The sequence below is a fragment of the Humulus lupulus genome, chromosome 6, assembly GCF_963169125.1.
Source record: "Humulus lupulus chromosome 6, drHumLupu1.1, whole genome shotgun sequence".
NCBI lineage: Eukaryota > Viridiplantae > Streptophyta > Magnoliopsida > Rosales > Cannabaceae > Humulus > Humulus lupulus.
This window is the reverse complement of record NC_084798.1, coordinates 192,895,754-192,914,234: the sequence shown is the minus strand read 5'-3', so window position 1 is coordinate 192,914,234 and position 18,481 is coordinate 192,895,754. Positions and strand designations below refer to the sequence as shown.

At 37.0% G+C, this 18,481-nt stretch overlaps 1 protein-coding gene and 1 long non-coding RNA gene across 2 annotated transcripts; both read left to right on the top strand.

Annotated features, from left to right (window-relative positions):
• The first annotated feature begins 402 nt into the window (after positions 1-402).
• LOC133784372 (uncharacterized) lies at positions 403-1,248 on the top strand. Its single transcript, XR_009871304.1, has 3 exons — positions 403-491; positions 648-724; positions 862-1,248. It is a non-coding gene; the product is annotated as an uncharacterized LOC133784372 (long non-coding RNA).
• Positions 1,249-3,900: 2,652 nt separating this feature from the next.
• Positions 3,901-6,419, top strand: LOC133784371 (class V chitinase CHIT5b-like). Its single transcript, XM_062223748.1, has 2 exons — positions 3,901-5,112; positions 6,079-6,419. The coding sequence occupies exons 1-2, from the start codon at positions 3,999-4,001 to the stop codon at positions 6,105-6,107; spliced, it is 1,143 nt and encodes a 380-aa protein (XP_062079732.1). The 5' UTR covers positions 3,901-3,998; the 3' UTR covers positions 6,108-6,419.
• Positions 6,420-18,481: the final 12,062 nt, after the last annotated feature.

Sequence of the window (18,481 nt, the reverse complement as noted above, 5' to 3'; positions counted from 1 at the left end):
CATCAACAAATGTGAGCTTGGAAAGGATCATAAAAAATGTAGTTGTAGAAAAAACTGATGATGATGATGATGGCAAGTTCATTAAAGGCATAGAAAAGAGTGATTCAATGCGTTTGGAATTGGAATTGACTGAAGAGCTATTGGTAGTTACAAGACTTGCTTCTGAGGCTAAAGAGAAGGTGAATGAGTACAAAGAATTGAGGAAGAAGGAGAAGAGGGAGTTGGAGAATAGTGTGGTGAGTTTGACAGAGGAGAATAGAGATACCAACAGTTTGCTGAGAGCAGCCTTGTTGGAGAAGGAAGTTGTGGAGAAGAGGTTGAAGGTGAATAGCGAGCAAAAAAGAGTTGCCCTTTTGCAGATTGCGGAGCGAGGTTTGCAGAGAGTTGGTTTTGGATTTATGATGGGAAGTGGGAACACTGAGCAATCACTAGAGAGTTTTTCAGGAACCAAGTCAGATAGCAGTGAGTGTGAAGAGGAGGTAGTAAGCCTGGTATGTATGTACTAAGATTACCTTACTTTAGTTGATTAAGAATGGCCAACACCAATTTCATTATTAGCCTGAAACTGGAACTAGATGATTGGCCTTTGAGAATCAGACAAATGTTAAAACTATCTAATTACTGTCATTTTGAAATTTTCTTATTAGGCATCAACTGTGGAGAGGATAATGAAGAATTTACGGCTTGAGATAACTAAGTTGAGGCGATCTTTGGAAGAATCCAGGTATACCCTTTACCATTCAATTACTAAAGAGAAAACTACAACATTTTTAAAAACAATTCTATCTGTTCACATCTTTCTATGCCCCTTGGAGTTTCTTTTTGGTGTTTTCTATTACTTAACATCAGCACTATGCCCAGGTCAGACACCGAGCGATTGCAGAGTCTTACAGAGAAACAAGCTCAAATTATTGAAGAAAACAAGTTATACATCAAGGAGTTAGAGGAAAGAGAGAGAATTGTTTTTAAAAATGAGTTTAATGTATACAATTAGAAGAAACAAAAATGCATGCACTTACTTGCTTGGTAGAGGTGTACTTCGGAGCTGCTTGACTAACTGAGAGAGAGTGATCGGACGGGAGAGGCACTGACTGAGAGAACCGAGAGAGACCCTTGGTCGGTGCTGACTGAGAGAACCGAGATGCGGGTGGGAGAGGCGCTGGGTTCGTCTGGGTTCCTCTGAGAGAGAGATTCACAGTGAGCGGGTGGGAGAGGCACTGGGTTCGTCTGGGTTCCTCTGAGAGAGAGATTCACAGTGAGTGGGTGGGAGAGGCGGGTTCGTCTGGGTTCCTCTGAGAGAGAGATGGATTATGCTATGGAGTGAAAATGGAGAAAATGGGAGAGACGGGTAACGTGGGAAGAGAGAGAGAGAGACGGGAATGAGGGAGGGGAAATGGGTTTTTCTTTGTCTTTTCCTTTTTCAATTAAGCGGCTTTGACAAAAAAAAAGAAAAAAATTAAGCGCCAATGAAATAATATACTCCCGCCAATGAACAATGCATGTTGTATAGATTATGTAACTTTTTAATAGCGTTTTTTTAATAATGTCCAAATGCAATGCTATTAATGAAGCTTTTTCTTGTAGTGTAAGTTATGCTTTTAATGATTTCTTATGCGTCGAATTGTTGAGCAGAGTAATACGGGTTACTTTTAATTAAGAAAATCACCTATGTGAGAGAGAAGATGGATCGCTTCTGTAGGAATTGAATATGGCTCAACTCTTGGAATATCTCTTGCAGAACCAGGAAAATGTTCAGGGCCAAAAACGAACATAATATTGAGAACCAAAATATGTCAGGAAAGATTCTTGTGTGTGGTATATCATCGTTTACACGAACGGCAGAACAGTTCAAAGACATCGCGTCTACTGATCAGCCAGTAAAGTAAATATACTTACACAAGGGAAGGTTCAAAGGGTAACACCTACCTATCCTATGCGGGTTTCTAACGTTGAACTCTATCACCTAGGTCTAATTCTTTTGTTGTTTTTCCTTGAATCAGTTTTTCATTCATGTGGGGGATTGTTAGAATTTTTTCGTGTTGAATAGAAAAACCAAATGGGATTTTAGTCCCACATTGATTGTGAGATGTTTTATCTCTCATTATTGGCCTATATAAGGATTCATGGCCTTGTTGTTTAGGATAAGAAAAATCTTTTTTAAGGTATATAATTATATTTAGTTTATGATTTTAGTTAAATGTTTTATATTCTTAGTGTGATAGAGTTCGAACATATTTGGTTCGACGAAGTAATTGAGTTACTTGTTGTTCTCTGTTGTATCCTGGGACATAGGCATCGAAACTTCTTGGAGGCAGCGAATCTGTTTTAAGGAAATTGTATGCTACACATGCCTCGGTTTTTATTTTGTTATTATTATGGTTCATTATAATTATTGTCTAGATTAATTATAATTGTTATTTATATTATAGTTATTTATAATTATAATATTTATATATCTTTAATTTAGTAGATATAAATATTGTTTTATGATATTGCGATTAATCACAATTAGTATATAGTTTACTTCACATGTTGTATATCAAACACTTCATTTACCGATATTCATTTGTTTTGGTGTCAATTTTGTACAAATGTCGAGAAGAAATTAAAACCTATAATATAGCTAAGCAACCAGGTCATTATTAATTATTTTCTTTTATGCTAGATTAAAAAAACCTGTGTATTCTGTAAGATAAATTAGGGGTTAGCCTGTTAAATCATAACTTAATATTAATATCATAAATTAAAAAAAAAATGAATAGGTAGTAGTAAGAAAACCCATCAATAATTAGTTCATGTTCATTTGTGGATAAACCAATGTTCACAAGCAAACACAAACGAAGGACAACCATATAATGCCCAGCACTAAAAGGTTAAACACTTCAATTGTTAAGTGGTTTGCTTTTTGTTAAGAAAAATATATATATAAATATATTTAACTAGTTCGCAATGTATGAAAAAATAAATTATATATAATAAATTAATTGCGTATACTTAACCTTTTATTTGTTGAGTTGTGTTTTATAGTCTTCTCATGATTCATGCGTTACCTTGGATTTCATTATTGTTTGACAAGTTTTGGTCAAACAATTCGTTTCTCAACTTTTTCATTACAATGGAAGGAAATTTTTTTTTTTTTAAAATATATATTATCATACAGTACTATTATTACTCCACAAATATATACATGAAATTTAATAATAATGAAAAAAATATATCATTTTATCATCAATAAATTTAAATTTGCAGACATATTTTAAATTTATTCTCACTCCGTCAATATAAAATATGTTAACACCGTTAAACCAACTTATTACTTAATATAGCAAGTAGTTTAGTAAGTTAAATTATTACTTAATCTTAAACTTATTTACCCCTCCAATCACACCATATAGAATCTATAATATAAAAAAAAAAAAAAGTTTCTAGAAAAAGAGTACTCTGATTGAGTCTTAACGGGCGGCTTACAAGGAGAATTTCAACACTAAATCCCAATATTTGATCTTTCTGCACAATCAAAATAAAAGATTCAATTCAAAAAAATTCAACTACATGCCAAAACATAAATATATAATCTTTAATACTATCGACTTAAGCATAGTTTGATAGTTTGCTGGTACCACACTTTTTTCCCTTGTCCAAAAGTTCGAATTCTCCTGATCTCCAGTATAAAAAAAATCTTTCCTAATATACTAGCTCAAAATTCAAAAATTTATTATGAATTCTTATTTGAAAATAGTTTAAAATAAAAGAAATTATAACTTAAATTAATGGCACGCCTAATAATACTTAATTAATTGTTCATAATAAATAAAGCCAAATCGAAATAGCTAACGATTTATACAAGATCAGTCCATTTATCATAAACACAAGAAAGAAAATACACCAAGAAAAATCCAAAGCTTTGACAAAAATATATTTTTTTCTATGTTTTTCTATATATATTCTCACATCAAAGTCTAGCATAGAGCACACAACCTCTTTTATAGTAAAATAAAATGGCAGGCCTCAAGTACTTCTTTCCTTTTCTCATTTTTGTTGTGGCTAATCCGTTGACCATGGCAGCCTCCGGATCAAATCTTGGCGGCGACCGGTCGTCTCTGCCGGCCATCAAAGGCGGCTACTGGCCATCGCCTAGGGATTTCCCACCATCAGCCATAAACACATCTTTGTTCACACATATTTTCTATGCTTTTCTCCTCCCAAACGACGTCACTTTCAAGTTCGAAATATCGAATTCCACAGCTATTTCTCTCTCCAACTTCACCTCCACCCTTCGCCATGCCAATCCTCCGGCGAAGACTCTGTTCTCCGTCGGCGGAGGCGGAGCTCGTACAGACTTTGCCCTCATGGCGTCCAAAGCTTCTTCACGTAAAGCTTTCATACAATCTTCTATTGAAGTTGCACGTAAGTTTGGGTTTGATGGAGTGGACCTTGATTGGGAATCGCCAGAAAGCCCAAAAGAAATGATGGACTTCGGCCTGTTACTGAAAGAATGGAGATGGGCCGTGAATGAAGAGGCCCAACTCACTTCTAGGCCCCCTCTGCTTCTCACGGCGGCAGTATACTTTTCCGTCCAGTTTTTCTTGTCGGAAGTCAACCATTCGTTCCCGGTGCCGGCGATGAGAGAAAGCTTGGACTGGATCAATGTCATGTGTTATGATTACCATGGATCTTGGAGTAATATAACTGGGCCCAATTCCGCTTTGTTCGATCCAACTAGTGACATAAACACGATTTATGGGCTTAAATCGTGGATTCGGGCCGGAATGCCGACTGAAAAGATGGTCATGGGATTGCCCCTTTATGGGCGGACTTGGAAGCTTGAAGACCCAAATGTCAGTGGAATGGGCTCAATTGCTGTGGGTCCAGGCCCAGGAGATGGGGCGTTGAATTTCAAATTGGTTGACAAGATGATCGAGCAGGAAGGTGCCACCGTGGTGTATGACGTGGACACTGTCACGGTCTATAGTGTTGTGAACTCAACATGGATTACGTTTGATAATGCTCTTACGGTAACTACCAAGATTGGGTTTGCTCAGGCCCTTGGGCTTCGTGGATATTTCTTTTGGGCCTTGAGTTTTGACAAAGATGACCAAATCTCAACACAAGGTAATTCATTTCCCTATTAACAAACATGCAAGTGGAAACTACATTATATAAACATTTTTAGAATTTCTAGGTTAATAGTACCTCCAATCTAAAAATATTATAAAAATACTTATTCTTTGGTTCAATATTCTTATTATACCCTCAACTTGAATCATACTTTTACCTTTTTTGCATTATTTTTAAGTAATTTCTTTTTGAATTCATTAATCTTCAAATTTTGTTTTTTTTTTTGGCAAACAATAACATAGTGAATTGTAATTATAATAAATATGAGAAGGGTAGGAAGGGTAGCTCAGAAAGTTTATATTAAAAAAGTATAAATTTAATAAAATTAGTAATAAGGGTAAATATGGCCAATTCAATTGTAAACTTGGTCTCCCCACAAAAAAAAAAAAACTGTAAACTTGGTATTAACAAAGTAAAGTGAAGTGGGACTTGTGTTGTGTTCCTTATTATTCTATCATTAAATGACCCAAGTATGTTAGTTTTACCTTTGTATGTCAACTTTGTATACTACTTAACCATCCGTTATGATATTTTTAATTATGACATTTGTTAATACTAACGAGTAACCCTTTTTACAGACACTAGTTAAACTTAAGCTACCATATTAATCATGTTACTTTTTTTTCTATATTATGTTATGATGTTTGGTATTGTGTTTTACTTTATATTCCTGATTATGTCAACTTTTATATCAGCTTTTGGCTATTGGCTAAGTGTCCTTAATAGAATTAATATAATGTATATATTTATTATCTATTAAATAGTCTATACAATTACTATTTCTTTCAATTAATTTATTCAATTTTCGTATATGATGTGTTAACAATTATCACAACATGTGGTTGGCTAATAAACCATATTATATAATGTATTAGTAGTACTTCCTTTTTTACTTACTAATAAGTGAATCAGATTTGTGAAATTAATATTAATATAATGTTTTACTTTGAAATTTTGCAGCCTCGAGATCATGGGTTCTTGACAAGTGAAAATAAGGACAATTATTGTGCTATTTGTTCAGCAGCTGATGTGGTAGTACTTTGGGAAGAATTCAAAGTTCTTAATTGAGTTTGTTAATAAGCTTATGATTCTTGTAAGAAAAACTCAGTTTTAATTTCTGAAAAAATATTGAATTGTCTTCCTTCACATGTATTTGGATATAGTATCATGTATTTTAAAAAAAAAAAATGAGTGTCATGTATTACTCTCATGGAAATAGTTCGTGCCAATGTATACACTCATAAGCTATGCATTCTTTTTCAGAAACAAAAATTAAATATGGTTATTTTGTTATAATATTTTATATGGACTAACATAATTAAGTGTTGCTCACACAATGTCGGTATTAGCATGTAATGATAACTATATAATCGGTAATGCATGATATTACCATCGGGCCATAATGGGATGGACATAATGTACTAACATGCTCGGGGCCCATGGACACGCTCTAAAACGTCTTTGGTCAGCCCATTGGGCCAAGACAACTAATTCTCTCACATTGGGCATGTAAGCCCAATTGGCCCATAATTCCTTATATAAAGGGTTGTACTCTTGATTGATGATTAAGGTGAAATGAGTGTGGCTATGGTGTAGAGAGAATGATAGAGTAGTGTTCATTACTCCCAAGCTCTCATTTTCTCTATATGTGTAGATCAAAGAAGTGTAATCAACATGATTATTAGAGATCAATGCGATAATTGGAGGTACGTAATTATTATATTAATGCCCTAAATAAAATGTTTGATCATGGAAATTCATGAGCATGATTTGATATTGATTATTGTTTATTTAATGCACATTGTGTATTAATTATAACAATTGGTATCAGAGCTTGGACATTTGATTTTAGGGCTTATTAGAATTAATTTTTTTTTTTTCAAATCTGATTTACATAAAAAAAAAATCCAAATTATATATTATTGGTAGATAAAATCAAATTGGAGGATGAGTATTGAGTTTATCAATATTTTAGATTGTATTTTCTGTTTCGTTTACGTTGAAAACACCCAAAACTCCAAGCTTTTTCAAAGCTTGTTAATGGTCGAAAATGGCTATTAGATCTACGAGTTTCGGATGTTTATAAGTTTGAATGGGTACTGGAAATAGAAAGAGCATGAAAAATGGAGAAAAACCCCCCTCAAACGACATCAAAATCGGAGCTCTGGTGGCTAAAATCCAACGGGGTCAGAATTTGGGTTCGAAACGGGTCGAATAGACCCTTTGGAGGTTGAAGACAACCTCAAAACGACGTGTCGTTTTTTTATGATTTATGTCGTTTTTGGGCATTTTTCAGCAAAAAATTTTTTTTTAACTTTTTTGGGCGCGTGGGGGCGCGTGAAGATTCCATTTTGGACCAAATTTTCACCATTTTGCTCCTTTTAATTTTTCTCATTGATTATATTTTGGGTTTGATCAATTTAAATTGTTAATTAACGCATAATCACATAATTATTTTGAATTAATTTTTTTTCTCTCACAATTTTATTTTTTATTTATTTCAATGGATGAAGACATAATTATATTCATGCCATAAAAATTATTTGATAGATGATTGACATTTTTGATAACATAATTATGTTAGTGAATAATTAATTGAGTGTTTATGTACTCACTTATCGTGAGTCTAAGCATGTCAATTTTGTTATTCATAAAATTGTGAGAATTGTGATAAATTTATCGTTAATTAATTTAATCTCATACAAGACTATTTTTTATTTCTTTATCATTCCATAATTTTGTTATATATATGCCTTTCGTGATTTTGATAATTTTTTGTGAATTTCATTGTTGTTATTATTATGAATTCTTTCGGGGCATATACTATGGAAAATGTGTAATAAGATATTGGTCATGATTTGTGCATTTATTATAAAAATTATTGTCAATATTTAATTAATATTTTTGGTAATAAAATTTGCTAGAAATACAAAAATGCGCAATCGGCCTTATTAGATAATTATGAGATTAAATTTTTTTCATTGAATGTGCTATGCTTACCTGTCGTAAGTTTTCACATATCAATTGTCAAAAATTGTGATTCATGTTAAATATTTTTCTCCCGTATCAATCATAATTAAAAACTAAGATCCATACATGCAATTTATTCATCATGTCGATGATTTTACTGTAAAGTAGGATGCTTAGATGGTGAAGGAAACACATTAGATGTCATGAACCACACAATCTTTTCTACCCTATCGGTAGTGGATTAGCTGAATTTGGTTATGATATTTAAAGTAGTTATCCTAACCTGCGTAAGAGTCATATGTTTTGTTTGAACGACTCTAACATGACATGATCGTTTCCGTTGATAGATCATTGAGAAAGCTAAGAAAACGAGCAAATTGCATAATCCTTGTTTTCACATAGTGGCACTGCTCTAAGATATTTTTTTAGTATTAAGCAATCCTAAAACCTCTACCACTTAGTTATCGGGTGGGACTATAATATGTCTTGTCATATCGATCTCTCATTAGAAAATTGGACTAGGCCTTGAAATTGATAAATCTTGAAATCATTTGAATTCAAAGATGCCAAGTTAATGCATGCTCAGTGGGAGTATTGCGATGGGTGTCAGTTGGTTTTAGTAAGGTATATATGTGTCAATCGATCCCTATTGACAAATTTTATGAGGGTGGAATCACTTCGGAATTTTTCTTGGGCATCTAAAGTGATATTCCTACGTTTTCTACACAATGATGAGTTCAGGAGACTAGTACGTTAGTTTTGTGCCTTGAAATAGTTTCGGTGGAACTAATGAATCAATTATTACAATACTTTTATGCTTAAGGATCAAGATAAGGCATAGATCATAAGTTGACAAGTTTTGGATCAATATTACAATGGATGTATGATTGTCATTGTCTATTCCGAAGAGATGATTGTGTTAATTGTGAATGTCTGTAAATATAGTGAATTCAAGATAATGGGTTAATGCATATGTACTCGATATCATATCGTTGTTGCTAGTAAAATTGAGGATAGCTAAGCTATATTTAGGCAACAATTTTGGATTGATTTAAGTCTGAACAAAGTTTTCAGTATAGTGACTTTGATAACTTAGTTACAACTTTTGGATGAGAAATGGAAAGAATAGAGAATATAAGTTTTTTGACTTATTCAATCTCAATACACATATTCATCGCTAATGACTATCATAATTATTGATAATAGTTTTACAACCCAATTGTCCACAATGATTAATCTATAATGCATACAAATTTTGAGAGATATCGAGTATTTTATCACTCTTTTATTAAGATCTCTCATGCATTATTATCTTGAGCACAGTCTTCTCAAAGTTTTGACTCATCAAAGTTTGAAAGCTTTTATGTTTTAGAAAGCTTTATAGTGGAAAACACCTAAGGGATTAAACCATGCATGCATAATGATATGTAGTCACTTTTTTATGTGTATTGTTTCTCGAAGTGACAAGGACACAACAAGACTAGCAGATAGTCTTAATTGTTGTACTCCATGCATCTTAGTTTGATGGTTGTTATTATATTTGAATGTCTCTCAGGCCAAATTATGTGTAGTATACATATCCTATTGATATGATATCATACATAATTTATTTGATTGCCTATTGCATGCTGGAGATTAATATGGTGTTTTTTGATTATATTGGTCCAAGTGGGAGAGATATTTGAATCTTGTATAGACTAATATAATCACAAACATAATTCCATATTCACAACCATGCTAGTTGTTTTTCGAAAGAGACAATGTGAGATAAGTCTTCGCAGCAACACTCAAGATACTAAGACTCAATGGATCATATCGTTTTATTCTAAATAGCCTCATGAATGTTGTGATTGAATAAGAATTTACATCTAAGGCTATTTCAGAAGTTCTAATATTATGAGACAATATAGGACATTGCATTTGATAATCTTGGATTTTAATCATATGAGAGAAGATGAACATTTAAGTGTTTTATTGAGAATATCAAGTTTAATATGTATGGCTCTTCTAGCTATTATTTTTTATAAGTATATAAAGTTATCTATGTTGGAGTTTTAAGCTGGCATTAGACAAGGGTTAAAATTTTTATTTAGGGAATAATTGGATTTATCCCTCATTTTGTTGCTTCGCTGTTATTATTGATGACCTACAATTAGCCAGATTATTGTAAGAAACTCCATATGTGGGCAAATAAAGATAAAGGATCGAGACAGTTTGATAATCCTGTGATTCCATACACGAGATAAGTTGAATTACATATACCTCTAAATTTCTAATCGATAGTCATTGGTAGTTCTTAATCCTTATTTGGAGAATTGATATGGTTATTTCATGATTTCCAAGCTATGATCAAGCGTGAAAGTTTAGGCTTAATCCCATAATAATTGGGAGATTTTCTTGATGGTGGCTCATTTTAAGAATAAGTTGTTTGATGGTTAAAGTAAGGTGAATTAAAGCCTATAGCTAGTCTCCACTATAACAATGAATTTGTTCATTACTATTATTGAGTTGTAAAGTGGTGACTATTTGGAAATCAATATATAAGGATGTAAGAACTAAATTCTTGTTTAAAGGACACCCGAGTTCAATGCATTAAATCCATTTTGAGGCAGGACATTAAGATAGTAATTACTGTAATTCTCAAAATAGTCAATTCGAAACATTATCGTTAGTCAACACTATAGGAGAGATCAGTGGGAGCAATGATATGTTTATATTGTCACTTGATATAGTACATTTCTCATATCTTATGATTTTGATCTATTTTGGAGACAAATTAAGCCGTTATTTGATAATATTTGTTAGATGAAGAATTCTTGATAAACCTTGTATGGTCTAAAAATTTAGATTCTTCGTGATGAGATTAACGGTAGACTGAATTGTCTCATAGTTTGCATTGAATAACTATTGTAGTGATTAATGTTTCGATTTCATTGAGAATCTTTAAATAGTCTAAACTGTGATGTGTTATGAACGGCCTAAAGTCCATGATATTAGTAATGACGAGAGATCAAGTTTGAGATTATCTCACATATATGCTTATTGAAGGCAGCCTAGGGCTTACTCAAGTATACACATTCCTATCGTGATATCTGTTACAGGCATGCTGGATTGGTACTTGAGTTGTCATCCTTGTGGTACCAAGGATGTGTTAGCAATCGACAAACCAACATTGTGACATATAGTAGTTGGTTTTAGTGATATCGATTGGAAAGGCTGCATGGATGATAAAATCCACTTATAAGCATTCATGATTCTAGGAGGAGCTATTTTGTAATTAAATGTCATATGAACACCTACAACTTCCTCTCTCATACAAAGTGAGTATAATGGTAAGGGAAGTTATATGTGATTAGGTGTTGCATGGACATTGACAGCATCCTCGTATGTGAAGGTATAGTGTGTGGCGTGTTACGAGGACATTTGATTGTACATTACAATTGCGATATTCCGTTTCAGTGTTAAGAGTAGTTGACTCTATTGTGAACTTATTGAACTTATGTGATAAATATCGCAATGATATCTATCTCTCGGAACTTGGGGAGTAATATTGCTCCATTAATGATGATGACGTTCCATATGTAGTGAGAATGTTGTGGAGTCCTCTATTAGTATCAAAACACGTACTTACAAACAACATGCTAATGACTACACTAACACGAGTTACCTAAATGTATGTACTAAGAAGTCATTTCTTGTTTGGATTGTTGGGAGCCAAAGATGTATTTGATCAGTGGGAGTCATTGTTTTTCATGTATGATCGACATGTTAAGGATTGCTATTGGTTGTTGAATATATGCATATTCTGGATAACTCTTTGATGTTGTGTGTACACACTTGTTGATGCAAGCCAGTGGCTTAGTCTCGGTGCTATGTTCGAGTGGATCCAGATCAATAGTTATCATCATGTTTTATGAATCTCAGATGTCTCATTATGTATTACATTTGTGTCCTGTCGATACAATATGGTGCATAATTAGTTTATAGACATTATTCTTTCTTGAGATTTCTGTGTATTGATACTGTTGCTTAGTGAGCACATATTGGTGTAATTATGTAGTCCAAGTGGGAGAATGTTAGAATATTTTATATGGACTAACATAATTAAGTGTTGCTCACACAGTGTCGGTATTAGCATGTAATGATAACTATATAATCGGTAATGCATGATATTACCATCGGGCCATAATGGGATGGACATAACGTACTAACATGCTCGGGGCCCATGGACACGCTCTAAAACGTCTTTGGTCAGCCCATTGGGCCAAGACAACTAATTCTCTCACATTGGGCATGTAAGCCCAATTGACCCATAATTCCTTATATAAAGGGTTGTGCTCTTGATTGATGATTAAGGTGGAATGAGTGTGGCTATGGTGTAGAGAAAATGATAGAGTAGTGTTCATTACTCCCAAGCTCTCCTTTTCTCTATATGTGTAGATCAAAGAAGTGTAATCAACATGATTATTAGAGATCAATGCGATAATTGGAGGTACGTATATTATTATATTAATGCCCTAAATAAAATGTTTGATCATGGAAATTCATGAGCATGATTTGATATTGATTATTGTTTATTTAATGCTCATTGTGTATTAATTATAACATATTTAGGATTTTTGTCCCCAAATTATAATATTTTTTTCCGGCTGTTGACTGTGAATTTAGCCAACGACGTAAGAACGTCAACTACGACAACCTTCAAGAGAATTATAAACGACAACAGACAGTTTTTATGAATGAAAGTAAATAACACGAGGTTTTTATAGTGGTTCAGCCCCGATGATCGGTAATAGCCTAATCCACTTAGAGATTTTATTACTGTATTCACACTCAAGATCAGATGAACCAGAGTCAACTGAGTTTCTTTAGTGCAAAAATTTCAGAATACAAAAAAGGGTTTCTCTCAAGAACAACACACTTTCTCTCTCTAGAATACAGATTCACTCTCAAATTTCCCAAAAAAAAGTCTCCTCTTACGATCCTCCCCAGTCTCTATTTATAGACCTGGATTCCCAATTGATATCCCCTTTTGATAGGGATATTCCATTATTTACCTAATATTTATATTACTAAATAAACATTCAAAATATAGCTGATCCCTATTTTCAAGTGAGGATTGAGTGATTCCCGGATGCTTGGACCAATTCTCACTGAAGTAGTTTTGGGCAGTTTGACGTAGCTTCTCATGCATGTTGACTATTCTTCAAGCTTTACGTAGGTCAAAGGTGATATGTGCATGGCTCTCCTTGGACCAAAGGTCAGGTACATTCGAGGTATACTCCTCCATTGTGTCCGATCGGACACAATGGTTGTCTTCTTTGGCTTAAGGTGGTTCAAACCACCCTATTTGACTCCTTCAATCAAGGTCCGATCGGACCTTGCACTTTGCTCCTCGGACCAAGGTGGTCCGAGCCACCTTCTTCCTAGCATCTCCTCGGACCAAAATGGTCCAAAACACTCCTTCAGGCGTCTTGTGCGATCGGGGGAGGCGTCTTGTGCGATCGGGCGCAATGCCCCTCTACTTGGACCTAAATGGTCCAAGCTTCCTTCGTTTAACCAAGGTCCGATCGGACCTTGGTCCTTTCTCTTTGGACCTAGGTGGTCTGAGCCACCACTTACCTCTCCTTGGATCAAAATGGTCCAAGGTACCTCATAAGTACCCTGTCCGATCGGGCACACATTCCTTCTCCTCGAACCAACATGGTTCGAGCTTTCCCTCGTGCACCCACTGTTCGATCGGGCACTGGACTCTTCCTTCACATATCACCACTTTGGATCCAAACAACCCAAGGTCTCTCCCATGAACATGTCCGATCGGGTGCAGTTGTCTCCTTGCACTAAAGTGGTCCGAGCCTCCTTCGTTCAACCCATGCTCGATCGGGCATTGGACTTCTCTCCTCGGACCAAGGTGGTCCGAGCCATCACTTACACCTCCTTGGACCAAAATGGTCCAAGGTACCTCCTCTATGAGCATGTCCGGTCGGACATAGCTCTCTTTTTCAACCAAAGCTCGATCGAGCATAGTTATCTCCTTGGTCCGAAATGGTCCAAGGTAAACTTTTCCTCACCTCATTCAAGCCCAAGTGCACTTCTTCCACATCATACCCGATCGGTCACTATGTGGCCTTTTCCTTTGAGTAAAACTTGAGTCTTAGTCATTCTCTTTGAACTCATTCGAGCCAAGCTTAACAAGAGGTCCCCTAAGCTTAGGTCCGATCGGACCTACCGCTTTTATATCTTGAACCAAAATTCATACCTCCCCTTCAATTTCTTGGACTTGGCACCAATTGAATTCTAAGGATATTTAAACTGAGGTCTGAGCCAAGCAACCCCCAGTCCAAATACTCTCTTCGATCGGGCGTATTGTATTAACTATCTGTCCAATTCCTTAAGTGACATATTGGGCCATTATTAAGCCAGATCACCTCACTGAGTCATGCCATGTGTCAATTTTATTGCCACGTCATTCTTTTCAAATTTTTGGGATAACATTTGCCCCCCAAGTTTATTATATGATTTATTCACGTAATAAACTTTTTCTCCGGCTGACGTCATTATAAAAAATAATAACTGTTCATCTTCATGCAGCAGACCCACGATCACTGCAAAAATCCACCCATGATCGTGGAGGAAAAATAATCCCAGAATACCAAAGGTCCAAAAGTAAATGAAAAACCCACTTTTTTCCCTTTAAATATCCCCACTCTACACTCTCTTCTTCACATATACAAAAATCACTCTAAAAACCCTCCATATTCTCTCTTGGTCGAAACCCTCTCAAGGATTCCCCATCTTGCCGATTTCACAAGCTTCAAAGGGAGCTCTTCATTTTCAAGCATCCTCCAAGCAAACTCAAAGTTCTCCAACCTTGGGTAAGTCTTCTTCTCCATGCCTCTTAGATTGTTATATTTTTTTTTTTTTCAGAAATTCTAAAAAAAAAAAAGTCATGGCCGAAATGCTTGAGTGCCTTGAATGTTCTTGAAGTTCTTGAATATGTTTTGCCCAATGTGTTTGCTTATTGTTTTGATGAGGTTTGTGGCATGGGTAACCCAAATTTTCCCCTAATTTCATAGGAATTTCAAGACATTTTTTCTATTTTGACATGAACATGAACATGGGTTTTGAGGGTTTTGATATTGTAATGGGTTTTTAAGATCATGAAGGAAAACCTTTCATTTCTATACTTTGATCTTGTTTTTTGTTTGTGTGAATGGTGAAACGTGTTTAGACTAGGGATTTTTTAGGGCCTTGCCCATTTGCTTGAGGATTCGGGGTAGGCAAAGTATGTCATTTAGGGATATTTTTTACATGGTTTTGCCCAGAAATTCTGGGCATACGCGTGTGGTCCGATCGGACCACACTTTGTCTTCATCGTGAGCCCATGCTCGATCGGGGACGATGACTACTGCTTGAGCTTGAGGCGTGCGTCCCTTCTGAACGAGGCGAGACAACCACCTCCGATTGGGCTCTGAAATGCTTCAGATAAGTGTGTGGTCCGATCGGACCACACGCTCCTCCCCTTGCTTTTTAGTGCCCAGATTTTTAATAGCTAATTCCGAACCTCCCTAGACACTAATGCCCGATCGAACCTGACTTGTTGCTGCTGGCTAGAAGCTTTGGAGGCACGAGGCACACCAGGCGAACTCTCGGGACCTGGGTGCACATCTTCTCCTCGGGCACGCTACGCCCGATCGGACGTTCTGGGGGCTTGCGTGAGGCTCGTGCGGTGGCGAGGCAGGACGTCTCCTGGCCAGACTGTGTCCGATCGGACCAGTTTTATTTTGCTCAGAGTTTGCACGGATACATGGTTCCTTGACCCATGAGCTCTGATCGCCTCCTTAGGCATGCCCCGTCCGATCGGGCATGTCACAGGCGTTGGTTAGGCTCGAACGGAGGCAGGGTCGAATGCTTGGTTATCCCTTAGAATAATCACATGGTCCGATCGGACTTCTCAAATTCCCTTGGCTTGCACGCCCTTATGGTCATGCCCACTTAATGGGTCTAAGCATCCGATCGGAGGTATAAGACCATTCTTTTGAGCCTAGGATGTGGTCCGATCGGACCACACCTAATTTCTTAGGCCTTGGCCTCTTTCTTTCCAAATGCATAACCAACCTTTTGTGTTACTTACATGCATAAGGAACTTAACCTTATAGGAAAATCCCAAAAATGCCTCCTTCTACAAAGCTTAATAAGTTCAATACTTTAAGTACTTTTTAGGCACTTTTGAGCATTAAAATTATTTTTTCCATATGCGTTATATTTTTATAACTTAGACAAAATTTTCCAAGTATAAAAATAACTCTTATTTTTGATGAAATTTTTTTTTCTGTATGGTTACTCACCTCCCCATTTTTTATTCATTTTTGTAGATGAATCGCTCTGACTATAGGGGAGGTGACAATCATACGGACTCCGAATCATCTGCTCTACAAATAATCGAGACTCCCTTGAATAGCGATTCCTCACCAGGTTCGTCTACCGGTTACACTCCAGAGGATCGTCTTCGCCGCTTCAAACAGATCCTCCCTCGCTCAGCCTTATATCTTCTCCACGAGGAACAGTTCCTTCGACAAACTTCTGACTCGACGATGAGGGTGAAGCAATCTAACAGGCTCCCTCAGGAACACGATCCGCAGGTCGCCCGCAGAGCAGTACAGAAGGTGGTACAGCGCAATCAAACCCGCACTACCATAGCTTCAAGAAAGCCGTCTCTGAAATTTGCTACCGCGATTCAGGATTTGGCTGTCCAGAAGCCACGTGATGAAGGAGAAGAAGAACCCTCCTGGTTCGTTGCCGAAGCTTCCAAACTTACTCCCGCGCTATTCCAGAAACATCTTGAAGCTTTAGGCTTGAGCGGGGCAAACGTGACATGTCCGGGCTCGCATCAAAGAGCCAATAGGCCCGGTGGAAGGTACTGCGCCTGGTCCAGGCACCATGTACAAGCTGGAGCAACACTCCCGCTACACATCTATTTCCGGTTTGTAGCAAACTACTTCAACATCTCCCCATTTCAGATCACGCCGAACGGGATACAGGCACTCTCTGCGCTGTACATCCTTTATTTTCTGAATGGTTGGGACGAGCCCACCCCTCATGAGGTGCATTACCTGTTTGATCTTCGGACCAACCCTTCCCACAACAACTCAGGTTTCTTCCATTTCTATCACAGGCATAGGGGGGTTACATATCTCAACGGTATCTCCCATAAGTCAAATGCCGGGAAGTATCATAAGGAATACTTCCTCACATTGGATATTGAGGCCAACAACTTGGCTTTTACGCGCTCGGGTCCGTTTGAGCGACCATTGCCTACTGAAGAGATGTTTAGGCGGGCCAAGAAATTGGCTAACATGAGTCTTAAAGAGAAGGATGTAAAAAGGTTGGTCACGCTAGACCTTCTCCAGATGGTGAGTCTGGTGCCATGTGAGCAGGATCTGGTGGTGGAAAGTACCACCGGGGAGAACGACACGCCTGGTCAGTCTAATGAGGGCATGGAGCAAATGACTGATCGGCCCTCTCCTGGGCCTTCTCCGCTTTCCCGTAGACCTGGCGACCTAGTCATTAGAGAGCCTGATCCTCAGCGCAGATCTACTATTCCCGCTCATCCTGGGAAAGGAAAAGCTATCCAGGCTGATGGGGAACTTAGCTCATCCTCGGACGACGAGGATGAGTTCCTTGATCAAATCCTCAACGCAGGTAACACATGTCTAGTGTAAATAGGAATATTTTCGATAATCGATAATTAGAGAATAACACAATTGTAGCATACACTTGTACACGTTTCGTTATGTTTATTTCTCTAACAATCTTGTTTTTTCATCCTTTGCAGATTCAGACATGTTCAGAGATTGCGTTGCTTCAAAGAGGAAAACTGGTGATGGAAGTGGCTCTATGCCTCCACAGAAGATTCAGAAGGTAGCACCGCCAAGTCAAGGGAGGCAACCTGGGGGACCGACTACACTTCCGCCATTGACCCCCTCTTCCCTTCCTCCTTCTGCGAGCCTAACTTCTACTCACCAGGGTAGTTCGAGCGAGCTTTTTCGTGCTGTTAGCGACCTGGGCAAGGGGCTTCTTGAGGATATTGGCCGTGATGCATCGACGCTTCAAAGCCTAGACTCCTACCCTCGACTTAATGTCGAAGTTGTCTTGAAGAGAGGACTCGCTCAATTGATGAAGGTAAGCATTTTTTCTTGAGACACTTTGTTATTAGTATTTTTACTTGTACTAACCTTTTGTCTTCCATGCAGTCACTTGTCACCATTGGTCATGCTCAGCTTCGAGCCGTAGACTACAAGGAGTTGATCAAGGTGTAGGACGATCAACTGGTGGAGGCCAAGTCCAAGCTGGAGCAAGCAGAGAGAACTGTAGCTGAACGGGACGAGTCTCT

Coding starts and splice junctions, on each gene's coding strand:
- LOC133784371 (XM_062223748.1), top strand. CDS start 3,999: ATGGCAGGCCTCAAGTACTTCTTTCCTTTTCTCATTTTTGTTGTGGCT. Junction 5,113..6,078: donor TGACCAAATCTCAACACAAG/GTAATTCATTTC, acceptor GAAATTTTGCAG/CCTCGAGATCATGGGTTCTT.